This window comes from Orycteropus afer, unplaced genomic scaffold (assembly GCF_000298275.1).
Source record: "Orycteropus afer afer isolate SDZICR_OR568_19922 unplaced genomic scaffold, OryAfe1.0 scaffold00067, whole genome shotgun sequence".
Taxonomy (NCBI): domain Eukaryota; kingdom Metazoa; phylum Chordata; class Mammalia; order Tubulidentata; family Orycteropodidae; genus Orycteropus; species Orycteropus afer.
The window spans coordinates 11,032,081-11,051,301 of record NW_006921654.1 but is presented as its reverse complement, the minus strand read 5'-3'; the positions used below and the strand labels follow the sequence as shown (position 1 = coordinate 11,051,301).

At 41.8% G+C, this 19,221-nt stretch overlaps 1 protein-coding gene across 1 annotated transcript in view; it reads left to right on the top strand.

Moving 5' to 3' along the window:
- Nucleotides 1-17,686, top strand: part of RFWD3 (ring finger and WD repeat domain 3) — a 31,472-nt gene extending 13,786 nt beyond the window's left edge. The window contains exons 4-12 of the mRNA XM_042780871.1: nucleotides 558-755; nucleotides 858-949; nucleotides 4,820-4,934; nucleotides 5,439-5,667; nucleotides 8,810-8,960; nucleotides 10,508-10,684; nucleotides 12,894-13,108; nucleotides 14,411-14,622; nucleotides 17,543-17,686. Coding sequence (XP_042636805.1) covers nucleotides 558-755; nucleotides 858-949; nucleotides 4,820-4,934; nucleotides 5,439-5,667; nucleotides 8,810-8,960; nucleotides 10,508-10,684; nucleotides 12,894-13,108; nucleotides 14,411-14,622; nucleotides 17,543-17,686 — 1,533 coding nt within the window. The remainder of the gene's footprint in view (nucleotides 1-557; nucleotides 756-857; nucleotides 950-4,819; nucleotides 4,935-5,438; nucleotides 5,668-8,809; nucleotides 8,961-10,507; nucleotides 10,685-12,893; nucleotides 13,109-14,410; nucleotides 14,623-17,542) is intronic.
- Nucleotides 17,687-19,221: the final 1,535 nt, after the last annotated feature.

The following is a 19,221-nucleotide window of genomic DNA, read 5'->3' as shown; positions in this document are numbered from 1 at the left end:
TATTTTCACGCAAATTCTTCTTCTAGTTGGGGTTTAGTCCAAATCTGCATCCTTTCCTTCAAGGCTCAGGGGTCCAAGATTATCTTCTATGTCTGTGTTAATTGGTTTCCCTTTTCTTTGTTGAAGAGGGTCTGTGCAATCCTTCTGCCTAGTCCACCATCTTGCCCCGCCTCCCTGTACTAAATATCTTATAGCTACTTTTATATTGTCAGTGAATGTATAATGAATCTACCATTCCCCGTTGTTAGTTATCTGGGTAGTTGCCAGTTTTTTATTTTTGTTTTTGTTTACTTATTGTATCTTTATACAGCTTCTTTTCTTCTTTTGACTGAAGAATTTCGTAAGATCAAAAAAGTACTATTTAATGGCTTTTATTACCTTTTGTGAGGTTTCCTTCTAGAACAAATGACAAGCGATTCATAGTTTTGCAGTTTTCTGTGGCCTTTTCTTTATGGCACTATTTTTCATGCTTTGTTAATTTGGTGGCATTGGGGAGCCTCTTCAAGATGTACTTTGCATCTTCTCTAATTTGAATTATTCTTGTTTCTATCTTGCAGTCTCTCCAAAGCACTGATCCCCCTCCTCTTCCTCCTCCTCAGCCCGCGGATGAGGACGATGGAGACACTTGCACAGTATGTTTCGAGCCGTGGACCAATGCTGGAGACCACCGGCTCTCAGCCTTACGTTGTGGGCACCTATTTGGGTATAGATGCATATCTAAGTGGCTCAAAGGACAAGTACGAAAATGTCCCCAGGTAAGGGCCACAAGAGTTGTGGATGTTCACAGTCAATATATTAAGTCAGGAGGCAGGAGGATTCCTAGATCCACACTGATTGTGTCTTGTTGGACTCTTTAGTGCAACAAGAAAGCCAAGCACAGTGACATCGTTGTCCTCTATACCAGAACCTTGAGAGCTTTGGACACTAGTGAACAGGAACGCATGAAAAGGTAGGTGGTGTGTGTCTGCCTAGCTGGAATGTTTCCTATGGATTTCTTATAGAAACATCTGAGAAAAGGAGGTAGGAGTCACTCGTAGAGTGGTTCTAAGGTTTACTCGGCCTAGGACTTGGGATCTCTGGGGATCATTGACACGCTTACATTATGGTTTATAATGTTGTTTGGTCAGTCTTTTGAAGGAGTCTACGTGGTTTGCTCTCCAACAGTATTAATGATGAGAATCTGGCCCCCTACCTAAGGGTTTTCATTTTTGCTTCTGGTGTCCTGAGCCCTCCTATAGCGGCTCTCTGCACAGAAGACTCCTGAGTGAAGCTTTGTACATGCAGTTCCATATTGGAAATTATTAGCATTTTGAAAGCCCATGAAAGATTGCTAGTATCACTACTTAAAACGTGCTTTAGGAATATTAAAAAATAAAACTACCACTGTTAAGAGAATGCAGAGCCATGAGTCCTCTCATGTTTTGGTTAGAATGTCCATAGGTACACCGCGGGGAGAGAACTTTTGGCAATGTTTCAAAAGCCTTTAAAGTCCTTTGAGCTAGTAATTCTACTTCAGGTGTTTATTCTAAAGAAATGTGTAAAGATTTATTTGTGAGAATTTTCATTTACATGATTAATTGCTTGCATAAACTCTGACCTATTGATGTGGTGCCACACTGTCCAATACAGAAGAGTATATAGTAAGTATGTTGTCGTGGGAAAGCACGTTATTAGACCATAGGATAACATTTGTGTAAACCGGAAGAAGAAAAACACTACAAGTAGTCACTCTGGATTGGGGTAACAAGTTGGCTTGCTTTCTTCTGCTTTTTTTTTTCTTTTCTCTCCCTCATGCACCAACAAATACATATTTGTAGTATTTTTAAATAGCAGATATCTAGAGCGGGAAACTTCTATGGAAAACACAGATGTGGGTATTAGTGAGTATATTAAACAATTCACTAATTACAATACTGAGGTCAGTCACTGTGGTCCTTCTTGTTGTTGTCGTTGTTGTTATGTGCCATCCAGTCAGACCCAACTCATAGCGACCCCTCCTTGGGTTTCTGAGGAAATATCACTATGGAAGTAGATTGCCCCAGTTTCCTTCCGAGGAGTGGCTGGTGGGTTTGATCTGCCACCCTTCTGGTTAGTAGTCAAATGCCTTAGACACTATGCTACCAGAACTCTTACTGTGGTCCTTAAAAACCCACTGCCGTCAAGTCAGGTCTGACTCATAGCAACCCCTCCTTGGGTTTTCAAGGCGATAACACTACAGAAGTAGATTGCCCAACCTTCCTTCCAGGGAGTGGCTGATGGGTTTGAACCACCAACCTTCTGGTTAGCAGTCAAATGCCTGAGGTACTACACCACCAGAACTCCTTTGAAAAAGGAAATGTTTTTAAATGACAGTAAATATAGAAACTAATAAAAATGAACATCTTGTACCCAAACCAAAAGAAGACCAAACACACTGCCGTCAAGTCGGATCCAACTCATAGCGACCCTTCCTTGGGTTTCCAAGGTAGTATCACTACAGAAATAAATTGCCCAGCCTTCCTTCTGAGGAGTGGCCAGTGTGTTTGAGCTGCCAGCCTTCTGGTTACCAATCAAATGCCTTAGGTAGTATGCTACCAGAGCTTTGTAAAATCTTAATGTTTTGCTATATTTGCTTTGGGACTTTTTATAAAAGAAGTGAATGACTGTAGTAAAAGCGTTTTTGTGAACTAAATTCTCTTTCATTCCATTTCTTTCCCCAGAGTACCATTTTCCTAAATTAGTTGTTCATCATTCAAAGAATGATACACATTTGAGTAGCTAAACATATATCCATAAATGGATGAGTTAGAAAGTTTTTACACTTTATGCAAATGTTACACTGGATTTTATTTTTCATTTTCTAGCTGGCATTTTTGTTTAATGTTTGGGACTTTTTTTTGTGTGTGTGTGATTTGGGTGAAGATTTACAGACTAAGTTCACTTTCCATACAGCAGTTCACATATACTTTGTCTCATGTCATTGACCACAGTTTACCACAAAGCAACAGCTCCCCTCCCACATCCTCCCCACAGTTACCTCTTCCCAGTGTCCATCCCTCCATGCACTCCTGCCGCCTGAGCTGTCTCCCTGTGCATAAGCAGCCCTTCTCTCCCATGATTGTTCTCCCCAAGGAGTGTATCTACTTGAGGTAAATGTTCAACTCATATGCTCTGTCTTTTGTTTGGCTGGAAACCACAGGTGTGAGTTCAATTCCAGATCTGGGGGCAGCTAGGGGCCATAGTCTCAGTCTTTCCACCAGGCTCTATCGGACCAGCAAACCTGGTCCCCCCCCCCCCTTTTTTTTTTTCTCCAAATGATTTTGAGTATTGTTCCACATCGTTCTCCCTCTCTATCAAGGGTCTCCTACATAGATCCCTTTCCAAGTGGATGACAGTGGTAGCCAGGCACCATCTAGTTGTTCTGGTCTCATAGTTGTATAGGCTGCAGATCGGATGGTGTACCAGTTGCTAGGACTAATTGTTTCCATGACTTTTGGTTTTCTTCATTCTTTGCTCTGGAAGAGGAGAGCCCATCGTTGCATCTAGATGGCAGCTTGCTAGCTTTTAAGATCCCAGTCGCTACTCGCCAAAGTAGGAGGTGGAACAATGTTTTGTATAGTATGTTATGCCAATTGAGCTTGATGTCCCCTGCGACTATGGTCCCAAGCCGGCAGGTTCATCTACTCGGTCCCTTTGGGTAGCTGGCTGTTACCAAGCAGTGACCACAACCTTGCCCCTTGTCAGCTTTACTATACCCCTGGGAATTCTTACAGATCATACAAATACACTTATAGGATCATTTTCTGCCAACCCTAGTACATGTAGTTCTAGTTTGCTCGTTTCAGTTGGGAATGTTACTGATCTAATTTTCTTGATAGGGTTCTCAACAACCTTGCTAAACTATTAAAATTCTTGAAGTCTTTTAAATATTCCATGAAGAGAAATAAAGACAACTTGATCCCTTTCTAATTATTTTATCAGTTATCTTTATCTTGTCTCATTGGATTGAAAATCTCTTGATTGCATATTTTGAAGCTGTTTTTAGACGAATATAGGTTTATGATGGTTAAATCTTGGAGAATGCTTCCTTTCTTTGTGCATCATCCTCTTTATGTATGCCTATTCATGCTTTTTGTTTTCATTCTAATTTGTCTTTTAGTTAGCATTTGCCTAGTGAATACTTTACATTTTATTTCAATCTTTCTGTGATGTTGTTTGAATATATGATGCATAAAAGACAGCTTGATTATAACAGAACCTCTATCTTTTACTGTGTTGGGTGCTGTGGTGGCTTAAGTGCCTAAGGCATTTGACTGCTAACCAAAAGACTGGCAGTTCAAACCCACCAGCCACTCCTCGGAAGGAAGGTTGAGCAATCTACTTCTATAGTGATACTGCCTCGGAAACCCAAGGAGGGGTCGCTATGAGTCGGATCTGACTCAATGGCTGTGAGTTTGGTTTTGTTTTTTTTTTACTGTGTCAGTTTAATCTTTTATAATTTGGCTCTAGCTTCAAGCAATGATCTTAGCTTGTTTCCTTATTTAATCTAAAGCATGTTTGGTCCCCATTCAGCACCAAAACCAAACCCACTGACTCATACCAACCTTATCGGATAGAGTAGAACTGTCCCATAGGTTTTCCAAGGCTGTAAATCTTTACAGAAGCAGACTGCCTGATCTTTCTCCCAGACTGGTGGGTTCAAACTACCATTCTTTTCGTTAGCAACCCAGTGCTTTAGCTACTGTGCCACCAGACCGCCTTCCCAGACTCCAGTAGGGGCCCGGCTCCTGGCCGTTAACGCTGCCTACGTTAACACTTATTTCTGGCTTCCCTACTCTAGTTCCTTACTGAAGGAGCAAATGATAAGGAAGCAAGCAGAGTTAGAATCGGCTCAGTGCCGGCTCCAACTTCAGGTCCTCACAGAAGAATGCACTAAGCTTCGTGGTCGTGTCCAGGTGAGCTTGCCTTTCCTAATCTAAGGAACATTTGGAATAGGAATTAAAGAGCAATCTGAACACATTAGGGTCATCTCAGATACAGAGGTTTTGCCAAGCGTTAGAGAAGTAAGCATGACCAGCTTTCTTATCTTCTGATTAGGTCATTTATCCACGTCTCACAGTCGATGTGGTGAGTTCTACTGCAGTTGGAGTTTTAGAAAAAATAAAAAAGATGAGAATTCTGATCAAGCTTAAGTCATTTTGCCTCCCTGATTGTACCAGTAAAATCAGAGTTTTAAAATCACCATTAAGGACTTTGAACCCTGGTATTTTATGATTCTGTGCTTTCCTTATTTCAGTCGCTTATTGAAGTACTGTGAAAATGGCAACATTTTCTAGGATTTATGTTAACATTTGCATAGAATGGGTAAGGAATCCTTATGTATCTGATCAAGGAGTTGTGCTTGAGAATAAAATATAAAACTAAAACGTTTTTATTTCATGAAATCTTTTTCATTTTAGGAATTGCAAAAACTTATTGTACAGCATCGAGGTCAAATTTTGCAGCACCCCAGGAGCTCCCAAACAAGTTTCATAGGCTGCACAGCCACCAGCCAGGGCCAGCACAAGTATCATTTCCAGAAGACCTTCACCATATCTGAGATAGGGAACTGCCGCACCATGGCGTACTGTGATGCTTTGAGCTGCCTGGTGGTGTCACAGCCTTCTCCTCAGGCCTCCTTCCTGCCAGGTACAAGTCCAGAGCTTTAGCTTTCACGCTCCGTATCGTGCAGCATTCATTCCTCTCCTCTCCCTTTGGAAGGATTCACTTCTCCGTAGTGGGTGAACATTGACCACAGCCCATCAAGTCACCTTTTCCCATCAGTTCCGATGGTTCCCTGTTAGTGCAGGTACTCTAAGGTGTGGCAAAGATGTGTGCCTGGTGTGTATTTATTTGATTCTGTAAATTTATCAAGATGGTAGAAATTCTGATAACATGGTAAAGTGGGTGAAGATGGAACATAGGCTACTGGTACATCCCAAGGAGAAGGACATTATTTCCTGTATGTCCCAGTAAAATTAGAGATTCTTTTTAGACTGGCAGAATTTGATAAAACACTACCTCAACAGCTAATTCAAGTTTAAACAAGATTTTCTACCTATTTTCCTTAGAGGTCAGATTTACAAATTCAAGATAAAAGAAGTGATTATTTGATCAGGGGCATCCTGGTGTTGCAGTGGTTAAGATTTCACCTGCTAAGTAAAAGGTCAGTAGTTCAAATCCACCCACCACTCTGTGGAAGAGAGAAGTGGTAGTCTGCTTCCTTAAAGATTTACAGCCTTGGAAACTCTGTGGGGTACTGAGTCCTCTGTTTGCTATGAGTTGGAATCAACTCAGTGGCAACAGGTACCCTAATGTTTCTCTTTTAACATATTTTGTGCTTTTTTTTAAGTTTGCTAATTTTTACTGTGATTTGGGTGAGTTTACAGAGCACATTCATTTTCATTACACCGGTTCATACACATTTTGTTTCATGTCATTGACTGCAATTCCCCACAATCTAACAGCTCTTCCTGCAAGTTCTTCCCTGTGTCCTTCCCTCCCATATACTCCCGCCCCTTGAGCTGTCTCCCTGTGCAAGCACTCCCCTTCTGTTCTCTCACAGTTGATCACTCCAAGGAGTGTATCTACCTGATGTAAATGTTCACCCCATATACCTGTTGGTTTTTTGGCTGGAAGCCACAAGAGTGAGTTCAATTCTAGACCTGAAGGGCAGCTAGGGGCTATTGTCTCAGGGGTCTCTCCAGGCTCTATCAGACCAGCAAACCTGGTCTTTTTTTTTTTCCCATAATTTCGAGCTTTGTTCCTTAATGTTTTCCCACTCTGTCCAGGATCTCCTGTACCAGTCCCCCTCGGAGTGGTTGACTGTGGCAGCCAGGCACCATCTAGTTCTTCTGATCTCATGATCGTCTAGGCTGAGGATCACATGGTCTACCAGTCCCTTGGACTAATTATTTCCATGCATCTTTGTTTTGTGTGTGTGTGTATGTGTGTATTTTTCAAATAATATTTTACTATGTTTTTGGTGAAAATTTATACAGCAAATAAGGTTCCTATTTGACGATTCCTGTACAAATTGTTCAGTGCCATTAGTTACGCTCTTCACAGTTAGTAAATAATTCTCTTTAGTTAAACTGATTCTTCTGTTTCCTGGACTCCAGTGTCCCTGCTCCCTTGTATTCTTATCTTTTTTTCATTGGGATTGTTGACTTTTTGGTCTCCCATAGATGGGTTTTTAATGGCACACGGTACTCATGGGTAATACCTTTTATTTTGTGTGCCACTCTGTTGCTTACAATGACCTCAGGATAGTTTTGGTTCATAGAGTTTCCAAGGCTGTGACCTTTTGAAAGCAGAATGCCAGGCCTATCTTTAGGGGTTTAGATGGGTTTGAACCACCAACCTTTCAGCTAGTAATCAGATGCTCAACTATTTCCCAGAGACACCATAAACAGTATTGTTTATAGAGAATGTGCCTATGTTGTTGTTGTTAAGTGCCATCGAGTCGTTTCCGACTCATAGCGACCCCATGCACAACAGAACGAAACACTGCCTGATCCTGCGCCAGCCCCACGATCCCTGCTGTACTTGAGCCCATCATCGCAGCCACCGTATCAATCCATCTCGTTGAAGGCCTCCCCCTCTTTCGTCGACCCTTCACCCTACCAAGCATGACATCCTTCTCCAAATGTGCCTATAGTCATCACATAAAACCTTCTCCACGATTTGGAACATGCTAGATTTTCTCTAATTGCTCTTTAAATTGGATGTGTTAGGTCTCTTTTTTTTATGTGTCTGTCCTGCTTTATACAGCTGTCTCTACTTGACAGCCTGCTGATGCTAATCTGTCCTTGTTCCTTTGATTAACTAAGGCAGGTATTCATGTTCCCTTGTTGACTTAAGGCCTATGGTCTCCCTTTTTGTCTTTCTGGCTCTCCTAATTCTGTTTCAGCAGAAAACACAATAAACTTTGTCCCATGTGGTTCCCTAGGGCAGCTGAAGTATGATTCAAAGTATGATTAAATTTTGGATTTGAGAAATACTGTTTTTATATAACTCAGATAATAATAGACATTTAATAAAAAATAAATCTGTCATCATAATCTTACTGAGGACAAAGTAAATCAGTTAAAAGGACTTCTTGTTGTTTTCCCTTCAAGAATGATACGCACTCATCAGGATACTTGAGATGCCGTCTCTTTCATCTATTCCAGATAGACAAATGTAGCATATCTCGATCCCCTCACATACTTAGCCCCACTGTTTTCTGTTGAATATCTGTGATTCAGGTGACATCTTTCTCTTTTAACTGCTTTATTGATGTATAATAAACTGCACCTTTTTAGAGTGCACACTTTGATAATCTTTGAGCCAAATATACACCCCTGAAAGCATCACCACAGTTAAGATAAATAACACGTCTGTCCTCCCAAAAGTTTTCTCTTGGCCTTTGTAGTCTCTTGCCTGTTTGTTTCAATTATCCACCTGTAAACGCTCATTTGCTTTTTGTCAATAATTAGTTTGTGTTTTCTAGAATTGTGAATAAAAGGAATCATATGATACATCTTTTTTTTGCATGGCTTCTTTCAGCATAATTTTGTGGATTTTGTTTTTTTTTTTTAATTCATCCATATTATTGTGTGCATCAGTAGCTTATTCCTTTTAGCTGGATAGTATTTATTTTTTGTATATATGCCTGTTGATGGTTATTTAACTACCTTTTTTTCCAGAAACTTACATGCCAAGAAAGGTGAGCAAAGCAGCTACATGAGTAGATCACTTGGTCCTAAATTGACTTTCAGTGATCTTTTCTACCCTCTTCATTTTGCAGGCTTCGGTGTTAAGATGTTGAGTACTGCAAACATGAAAAGCAATCAGTACATTCCAATGCATGGCAGGCAGATTCGCGGATTAGCTTTCAGCCCTCGGTCTCAGGGCTTGCTGCTCTCTGCTTCCCTGGACAGCACTCTGAAACTGACTAGGTGAGTGCTTTAGGGTGGGGGATCGGGCTTGAGCCATTTCAGGTTGAGCAGCATGGAATCAGGATCCATGGGGTATAGGCCTTAGCTCTTTTATGGTCTGAGCCTTTCTCTTCTGAGAGGCAGACTCGTGGATTTTAACGTACATTGCTTTTAAAAGTGACCACAGCAGGTTACAAACCAGTATGATAGTATCCTGTTTGTTTACAGATAAATATTCAAAAAATAGATCTTAAACTATGCAGATGATGGCAGCACTCTAGGGGTGGTGGAATAACAACGTGTGAGTAGCCTGGGCACCTGATAACATGGAGCCATGTCAGCTCAGGACTGCTTTTTCTGGGTCTCTTACTTTGATAATTCTGCCTAACAAAAGTACTCCCCAGGCACTTGTTCTGGTTGGGTTCCACAGATGATGTACCTCATATCCTCAGTTACTGACAGTGTCTCATCCTCCACGCACTCTGAGCACGAACCAGATCTGAGTGTGCTTCCTGCCTTTATCTTTTCATTGTAGTGAAACTTACACACCCAAACTTGCACATGTACAACTTGATGGCATTGATTACACTTTTCATGTATCACCATTATCACTGTCATTATGCAAAAGATTTTACCATCATTTATATAAACTCAGTGTCTCCTGGACAGAAACTCCCCTGGCTCCTACCTGGTAACTTAAAAAAAGTGAAATCATACTGTATTTGTCATTTTGTGATGGAGTATTTTACTCAGCATAATGTTTTCAAGATTTATCCATGTTGCAGCATGTGTCAGAATGTCATTTCTCTTTCCAGCTGCGTAGTAGTCCATTGGTGTATGTACACATTTTGTTTATCCATTCATCTGTTGATGGACATTTTGGTTGTTTCCACCTTTTGCCTATTGTGAAAAGTGCTGCAGTGAACATTGATGTACAGGCCTTTATCTTTTAGGAAGTAGTTCAATACTTGATTTCCTATTCTAATTTCTGCAGCTAAATCTGAGGAAATTATGATGGTCTTATCAGTTCCTGTCAGCCTTTTGACTTTTCAATAATGGTTCAGCTTAATTTTAGCCAAAATCTCAATGTGACCTTACGTTGTATACATACATATGTGTTACATGTTTTTTTTCCTTCTTCTTCTTAAACTATCATTTAAAAAGAGACAGAAGAAAAATGTCAAATATTGAAGTGTTACTAGTGACTGCCTGTGGATGGTTGCATTATGATTTATTGTTTTCTTGAATGTATTTTCTACTCTTTGTACACTGAATTACTGTGTAATTGGCTAACCATGCAGAAGGTAGTCAGGGTAAGATGGAGAATGTACTGCCTATATGTCCCTCTTCCTTATCCTTCATTTCCTAACAGCTCAAGGGAAAAGCCTACGGTCCCCAAAACACAGAATTCAAAGAAGTTATCTGGTGGCAGTCCCTGGAGAAAATTGAGAATCTACAATGGTGGGGTGTGTGTGTGTATTCTTAGTGGGATTATTGATCATTTCAGTGACAGTCTTTACACCTTTGTCAGAAATTGATGTTACAACAAGTCTCTTGTAACACCACAGCCTGGAGACAAATACTGTAGTCCAGACCTACAATGCTGGGCGTCCTGTCTGGAGCTGCTGCTGGTGTCTGGATGAAAATAATTACATTTATGCTGGATTGGCCAATGGTTCAATTCTCGTCTATGACCTACGAAACACAGGCTGCCATATCCAGGAACTAGTGCCTCAGAAAGACAGGTAGGGAGTCACTTGCTTCTTCCCTGTTGGTAGCAGCTTCCTCTTGGACTATTTCTGCTATTGGTGCTTTCTGCAGAGATTCCACAGAGGACAGTTTCTTCTAGTCTCGCCTCAGAATCATTAAGATCCTTATAGCTTGTGCTCGTGATACTTCATGGGGGGAAAGCTCTGATTCTTAGTATAAGGAGGCTTATGGAGCTCCTTGTCACCCAACGTGGTAAAAAGAAGTTAACATCTGTGTTTCAAACCCAGCTTCACTACTTACTAGCTATGTGACCTTGTATGTGTTTCTTGGCCTTTTGTGAACCTGTAAAAAGCCACATTCCAGCCTACAGTGAGTGATCAGCAAAGGATAGTCAATGAAAAGTGACTTTTACAATTTCCCTAATCCAGAACCAAACCCATTCAGTCTGTAGACACCATATCACTATTACTTATTACCAAGTTGTGGCGTTAGGAGGTTTGTAAAGTCACCCAAGCTCTGAAGATGAGTGGCCACCAGCTTCACTGTGGCCCCTCAGAGTGTGCTGAGTATCACTTGGGTAATACTGTCCTGTAGGCAAAAAATTTTCAAAGGGGGAGTGGGCACTGTAACCTGGATCAAAATGGAAAATACCCTAAGAGAATTTTCCATTTCCAATTTCAGTATGTATTAGTAAGGGGAAAAAAAGATGTCTAAACATAAAGAGGATAATTACAGTAATTATTTTTTGAAATACATGCTCAACACTGGGGTTTTCTTTTTGTTTGTGGGTGGAATCGTGCTTCAGGGATGTGTTCTAAGGGCATGAAGATGACTGAGGTAAACTTCTACAAATGTGAATTCTGGCAGATGCGGTATCTGCTGTTGATAGAGAGGGCCCCACATTGACACTTAGGAGCTATGATCGTGTAGTGCCTAAGGCACCTGATTGCTAACCTGCTATGAGCTGGGTTGACTCAGTGGCACATAACAACAGCAACAACATTGACACTTAATGTAAGTACATGTTGTTGTTGTTGTTACGTGCCATTGAGGCGATATCACTATGGATGTAGATTGCCTCACCTTCCTTCCGAGGAGTGGCTGGTGGGTTTGAACTGCCAGCCTTCTGGTCAGCAGTCAAGTGCCTTAGGCACTATGCTACCAGAGCTCCTAAGTATATGGTAGGTTTTAAAATTCCAAATCACCAAACTCAACTGCTGTTGAGTCGGATCCGACTCGTGGTGACCCGTGACCCCTCCTTGGGTTTCTGAGGTGGTGTCACTGTGGAGGTAGATTGCCTAACCTGCCTTCCTAGCAGTGGCTGGTGGGTTTGAACTGACAGCCTTCTGGTTAGCAGTCAAGTACCTTAGGCACTAAATTAAACCAAACCAAACTCACTGCCGTGGAATCAGACCTTACTCACAGCGACCCCTCCTTGGGTTTCCAAGGCAGTATCACTACCGAAGTAGATTGCCCAAATTTCCTTCCGAGGAGTGGCTGCTTAAGGACCAGACTTCTGGTCAGCAGTCAAGTGTCTTAGTCACTACGCCACCAGAGCTCCCTTAGTAGTTTTAAAATAAGAAGGAAAAAAATGCATAAAATGTTCATTTTTACTTTAAGTTGCTTTAGTTGGCTTAATTGTGACAAAGAAAATGAAATAAAACAGGTCAAGAGGTAGCTTTTGCCATCTTCAGCAGAAATTCATGGGAACGTAGTTTGTAGAGTGGTGTTTCTGATAGGATTCTTAGCACACGATCCTGATTATGTGCTTGCAGAAGATGTGAAGGGAGTTCTCTATCCTGTTTGTGAATTAACATGTAGTTGCTAGAAGTTATATTTTAAGTAAGGGCTTTGTAAACAACAGCTTAGAAGCTTTATTAGGTATAAACTATGTTTTCTTACTGACTTGTCTTGTGTATGTGGCTAGGCCCATTACCAGATGTTTCACACCAATCAAGCATCCTTGTAATTGTGATCTTGTGTCTATTAAATGTCCTCGTTGATGTGTATTGTTTTTAGAGCATCTGGCCTTTACCCTAAAATTGGGTGCAGACTATTGTATATATGCCCTTTTGTTCCTCCAGAAAGGGTTGGTAGTTTTTATCAAATGCCAAAGGATAATGAGCCACTAAAGGTTTTAACCATTTCTATAGACGTAGAACAATGCTCAAGGATTCCTGGTGCTGGGGTCTGAAGCAATCTCATGGATTAGAATGTGGGTGTGTTCCTTTTCTTTCCCTTCAGATGCCCGTTGGTGTCCCTGTCGTACATACCTAGAGCTGCCTCAGCTGCATTTCCATATGGTGGAGTACTGGCTGGAACTTTGGAGAATGCTTCCTTCTGGGAGCTAAAAATGGGCTTTTCTCATTGGCCTCACGTTCTGCCCTTAGAGCCAGGGGGCTGCACAGACTTTCAGACAGAGAGTGCCACTCGGCACTGTCTTGTGACCTACAGGCCCGGTGAGTATTGAGGTGTCCTCATGAGGCTGCTCGTGGTTTGTTTGGGAGTGAATTGATGGAGAGGAGGGAAGGAGAGCTTGGCCCTATGCTTGGGATGCCCCTGGTCTGCGCCTCACAGGCTGAAGCCCATGGTTATGCTGCAGCTCTTGGTACACTGGCAGTGAGGGCAGTGACTACAAGTTCCTCCACAGAACCTGCCTCCCTGTTCTTCACTTGTGTGAAGTGGGACAGATCCTGCCAGGTACTACTTGGAGGTGAGTTAGCCACTTTATGAGCTTCTACAGCATGAGACAGTAATGGAATCAGGAAGCCTGGTCGTGTGGCCATTGAGCTACTCTGAGATCAGTCTTCTACCTGCCCTTCACTTCACCTAAGAGAAAGGCAGTTGAAAGCAACCAAATAGGCCCCATTTGAGGGTATTAACTAGTAACTTATTTGGGGCCAATGAAGGTAAATAGAAAATGGACAACTATGTGGATCTAGCCAGCTAGACTTCACTCGCTCCTGAACCAGGGGCAGAGCCCCTGACAGTCAGCTGACTGTGCACAGGTTTTTTTTCTAGCCTAAAGGTATGGATCTCAATTCCTGATGAAGTATATTGATGGTTAGGCAGATGTTTGGTCAAAGATAGTCAAGAAATTGCCCGTTCTTCTGCTAGTTGTGGATAGAGCTAACGTTTTTAAGTTTTGTTTGAGCTGGAGATAAGTCCCAGCATACTCTCTTAACCTTGAGGCTCTTGGTCATCCCGTAAGTTCCAGGACTGATTTCTGTGACTTGTGTGGAAAGCTTGGTAGCCTGCTTTATTCTCTAGCTTTTGTTTGTTGTCGTTAGGTGCCATCAAGTCAGTTCTGAGTCACAGCAGTGACCTTATGTGGCAATAGAAGTGCCCTTTGAGATTTCCTGGGCTGTGATCTTTACATGAACGTATCACTAAGTTTTTCGCCTATGGAGCCACTGGGTGTGTTTGAATTGCTGGCCTTTCAGAGGTGTGGCATGATACATTGATTTTACTAAAAAGGGAAGGAACAATGCAGAATTGTTTTCCTCATAGACAAAAGCCTATTGTTGGTGACATGCTTTATCTTAGCCTAGGACTTCTGAAGTTTATTGATGCTCTGTTCTTTTGATCTTGTTGTTATGTTGACTTTGTAGTTATTCTTGATGGTTTAATACACTAGACTTTTCTACCCAACTAGGGTATAAGTTTCTGCAGTTTGGGAATGTGGTTAATTTAAAAAAATATATGTATATATGTATATTTTTATCATCCCATGAAGCCATAATGATTTCTCTGTTCTATAGATAAAAACCACAGCACCTTACGAAGCGTGCTCATGGAAATGTCCTACAGTCTGAATAATGCTGGAGAACCCATCTGCTCGTGCCATCCTGTACAGACATTTTTAGGGGGCCCCACTTGTAAACTACTGACCAAAAGTGCTGTTTTCCAAAACCCAGAGAACAATGGCCGCCTTCTGGTGTGTTCTGGGGATGAGTCATCAAATTCTGCCCTGGTAAACCTATTATTTTTTATTTATGTAAAAGTTCCTTCATATAAACTTTTGCTATAGGAAAACTCAAAAATTTTATACATGTATATTTCTATATAAGTCCGTATTCTTCCTTGTGATCGCAGTTGCATCTCTGTAAGCATTAGCCCACATTAGTGTGCCTCTTCAATGTGATGCAGTGTGAAGTGCCAAGCACCTCCTTGAACCTTAGTCTAATCAGATGTTGTGCAGTTAAGTTGTACTAGCCAGATGAGAACTTGCAATTTGATTCCTCTGACCGAAGAACTGATTTTTTTATTTTAATTATTTAAAATATATGACCGTATGTATTAGTAGCCTTCCATAATGGGCAGCACTGCTACAGAGTCTTGCACTTTTATTTACTACAACTGTAAGGGGTAGATAATCAAGAAATGTTAGCACAAAGCAGACAGACAAACCCAGTGTCTTAGTTGTCTAGTGCTGTTAGAACAGAAATACCACAAATGGTTGACTTTAATAATCAGAAATTTATTTTCTCACTGTTTAGGAAGTTAGAAGTCCAGATTCAGAGTGCTGGGTCTAGGGAAAGGCTTTCCCTGTGACTCAGGAGGAAGGTTCTTGTCTCTTCAGCTTACTTCCTGGTTCGTTGGAGATCTCCATGTGGCTTGGCTCAATCCCTCCCCACCCCCCATCTCTGCTTGCTCACTTGTTTAATCCCTTTTTATATCTCAAAAAAGATTGACTCAAGATACGCACCCAGTGCTAGTACTGCTACATTAACATGACAGAGAACCAAAAAATGGGGTTATGACTGGGCAGGTACACAGGGTTTAAGGGAGAAAGTTCAATCCATAACATTCTACTCTTTGGCTCCTCGAAGTTCATGTTCTTGCCACATGTAAAAACATCACCAAAATTCTTAAGTCAACTCCAAGTCAAAAATCTTATCTTGTGAATCATCTAAGTCAGATATGAGTAAGACACAAGGTGTGTTTCATCCTGGAGCAGATTTCTCCTTCATCTGTGAATCTGTGACACCTAGAGTATAATTTATCTGCCGGAGCTCTGGAGGCGTAGTGCTTAAGGCACTTGACTGCTAATCAAAAGGCTGGCAGTTCAAACCCACCAAGGCACTCCTTGGAAGGAAGGTGGGGCAACCTACTTCTGTAGAGATACTGCCTTGGAAAACCCAAGGAGGGGTCACTGTGAGTTGGAAATGACAGCAGTGAGTTGGTTTGGTTTTTTAAGTATAATGATGTGACAGGCATATGGGAGACGTTTCCATTACATATGGTAGAAATTGGAAGGAAAGAAGGGATAACTGGCACCAAGCAAGTCTAAAACCCAGCAGAACAATTTATATTAGCTCTCGAGGCTTAAAAATAATCCTCTGTTCTCTGACACCGTGTGGGTGATGGCCCCATTCTCTGGACTTTTGGGTGTTGGCCACAGCCTCTGGGTTCTGGGTGGAGGCCCCTTGACCCTGGGCTTCATCTCTGCCTTCTAGGCTCACTGGGACCCTCGGCTTTGTGCAGCCCCTTTCTCCTCCATCTGTGTGGCAACCCCCTTAGTCCTTGGACTCGGCAGCCCTGCTCCCTCAGCTTTGGCCCCATCCTCTTGGCACACTTTAATGGCAGCCCCATACTCTGGAACCTCGTTGGTGAAAATCTGACTCTTCGAACCCTGGGAGGCTGTGGCTTCATCATTTGGACCCGGGAAGACTTTGCTTCCCCTCTCCTTCCATTAGTCTGCTGATCTCCACGCTATTGCAGGGATGATTCTTTTCATCTTATAGCTCCTTTGACCTGTTTCCTGTCTGCAAAATTCCAAAAGGCAGACAACATTTTTCCTTTCGTTCTCTGTACAGAAGTTGTGTTTTCATTTTACACAGTTCATTTTAAGTCCAGCTCTTTCCGCCGGCCTTTTACTGTAAGTGGCAAAGAGAAATCCTTTAAGATATTGCTTAGAAATCTCTGAGTTCATCACTTACAAATTCTACCTTCCACCAAACATTTGAACCATTTAGACAAGCATCAAAACCTTTACCCTTTCTCCATTGTCTAAGCACACGTTCATCATTTTGTTCTAAAGCCTCGGCAGAAGCACATTTCATGGCCATGTTTCTAGCAACATTCTGGTGCCCTTTGTATTGTTCATGACAGTAAAGACTTTCTCTGTGGTTCTCTCCATTTCCTTCTAAGCCCTCACCAGAGTTGCCTTTCACATCCATAATTCTACCAACAGTCTCTTCAACGCCATCTAGACTTTTACTCTGCAGCCTCTACTCATTACCCAATTCCAAAACTGCTTCCATATTTTAGGTGTCTGTTAGAGCAGTACCCTACTCTTCTGGTAACAAATACAGTCTTAATTATCTAGTGCTGCTATAAATGAAATACCACAAATGGGTGGCTTTAATGAACAAATTTATTTTCTCACCGTTTAGGAGGCCTGAAGTCCAAATTCAGGATGCCGGCTCTAGGGGAAGGTTCTTTTACGCTTGTTTCCTGGTTCCTTGGAGATCTCCCTGTGGCTAGACATCAGTCTTTCCCCATCTCTCCTTGTTTGTTTGCTTGTTCATTTTCTTTTTATATCTCATAAAATACTGGCTCATGTTACACTCTACACTATTCCTGTCTCATTAACAAAACAAAGATAACTCACTCCCAGATGGGCTTATAGCCACAGGCATAAAGATCAGGATTTATAACACATGTTTTGGGGGGACACAATTCAGTCCGTAACACCCAGGATGTGGGTATTTTATAGGTCAACAAAAATGCTTCCATAACAAGACAGTCTGCTTTACTGTGCAGTGCGTTCTGCATAACTCAGCCAAAATGGTCTGATGATTTCTTTTTTTTTTTCTTTTTTTTTTTTAAAAAAGACCTCCAACTTAATTGACTGACTCCTGACCTTTTTCTCTGCTTGTCTTCTTCAGCTGTGGGATGCTAGCAGTGGCTCCTTGCTACAGAAACTGCAGACTGATCAGCCCGTCTTGGACATCTGCCCATTTGAGGTGAACCATCACAACTACTTGGCTACCTTAACAGAGAAGATGGTCCACATTTATAGGTGGGAGTGACCATCGTCTCGAAGCCTGTCGGACATGATGCTGGCTAATGTTAAAATGTTTTGCCAGTACATAGCAGTGCTCAGCAAGATCCCTGTTTATCAATTGCAAGTTTAGAACTATTGGGACTCATGGTTTATTTGGAGCAGTATGATTCCAGTAAGGAGTCCAGGTCACTGAGACACTACAGACTACCTCTGCTGTGTCCATTCTTCTTTTCTTGGTTAAAACCTTCCTCGATCTTTGTTGGGTTGGGATATCTTTATATTTGATCTGACCTTCTGCTCACCTCACCTTTCAGCAGTTATTTTGGATAAGAGTATGCACCAAGGATTTTCTGGGGGATGTGACACTGAGTGGTCTTGTCAGTTGGGCCATTTGGCTTTGGGAAATGCCCCCTGAAGGGATTAACCATCTTGCTGTTGCTTGATGGATGGGCATAAGTGTGTCTTCAGTTGAACAGAAGAGAGCACTCTAGAACCTTGAGTAGGGTTTGATTTGTTTCTGATCTCAGGCTGACCACCCTTTAGCACCTTGGTCTCATCCCCAGAGAATTGTGTGACGGACGTTATACAGTGTGCTTTGTGGCATTAGCAGTTACGTTTTGGGCATGCAGTGCTAGGAAATGGGCAAACCCAATGGTGGAGAAGGCTGGTAAGCCATAGACCCTCTCTGAATGCTGACTTAAGTGCATTTTGAGAGCTAAGCACAGAGACTAGTTGTGGAGCATTCGAGAAGACACATGCTTTTCTAGACAGCTTAGGATCTCAGTGTTGGTTTTACCTAAGTTCATGCTTTAAAGACCACCTTTTTCTTCTGAGAGTAGATGAGCCATATGCCAAAACTCTTATTTGAGTTCTTCACAGGAACAGAAAGAAGGAAGTAGGGACTAACTAAGAGAGGGCTTCCAACAAAGAGGCTGCTCAAACTGCTACGGAGAGCAACAAGAGGAAGGTTTTTCTCTTCCTTTTTGAAAAAATTTATTTCTGAATAAAGCCCTGGAAGTGGGGAGCTGTTTGATTTCATGTTCCTCTGATTTCCCTCCTTTCCTAACATTTCTAAATATTTTGCTAGTAGAGTGGTTATTCTCAGGAACACAGTCATGGTTGAAGGCCTCTAGATGGTAGGGAAATGCCTACCATCTTCCATTTCAACCTGAGATTGTCCAAAATTGTGTTTTTCTCCCAATAGCGGGCTCAGTTTGTGTGTGTTTCCTTTTGGTAGCAGAAATCCACTGCTTGAGGCTGTGCTGCTAACCTACTATCTACAGCAGAATAGGCTTCAATGTGTGGGCAGGGCAGTGCCCTGTTCTAACAGAGTGCTTTTCTTCAATAATCGTTACTGAGGTGTTATTTTTCTTATGAAACAGTTCTGACCTTTCAACTCCTGTCTGTTTCCAGAGTGTTTCTTGCCAGCTAGGGTGGTTGGGGTATATTTTCCTAGAGTTCTAAGTTCTACTTATGCCTTTTATGTCAGACACATTTTGAGTTACTGCTCTTGGCGTACTCCAAGACATTTTCCCAAAAAGTAGCTTCCAGGCCTGGGAA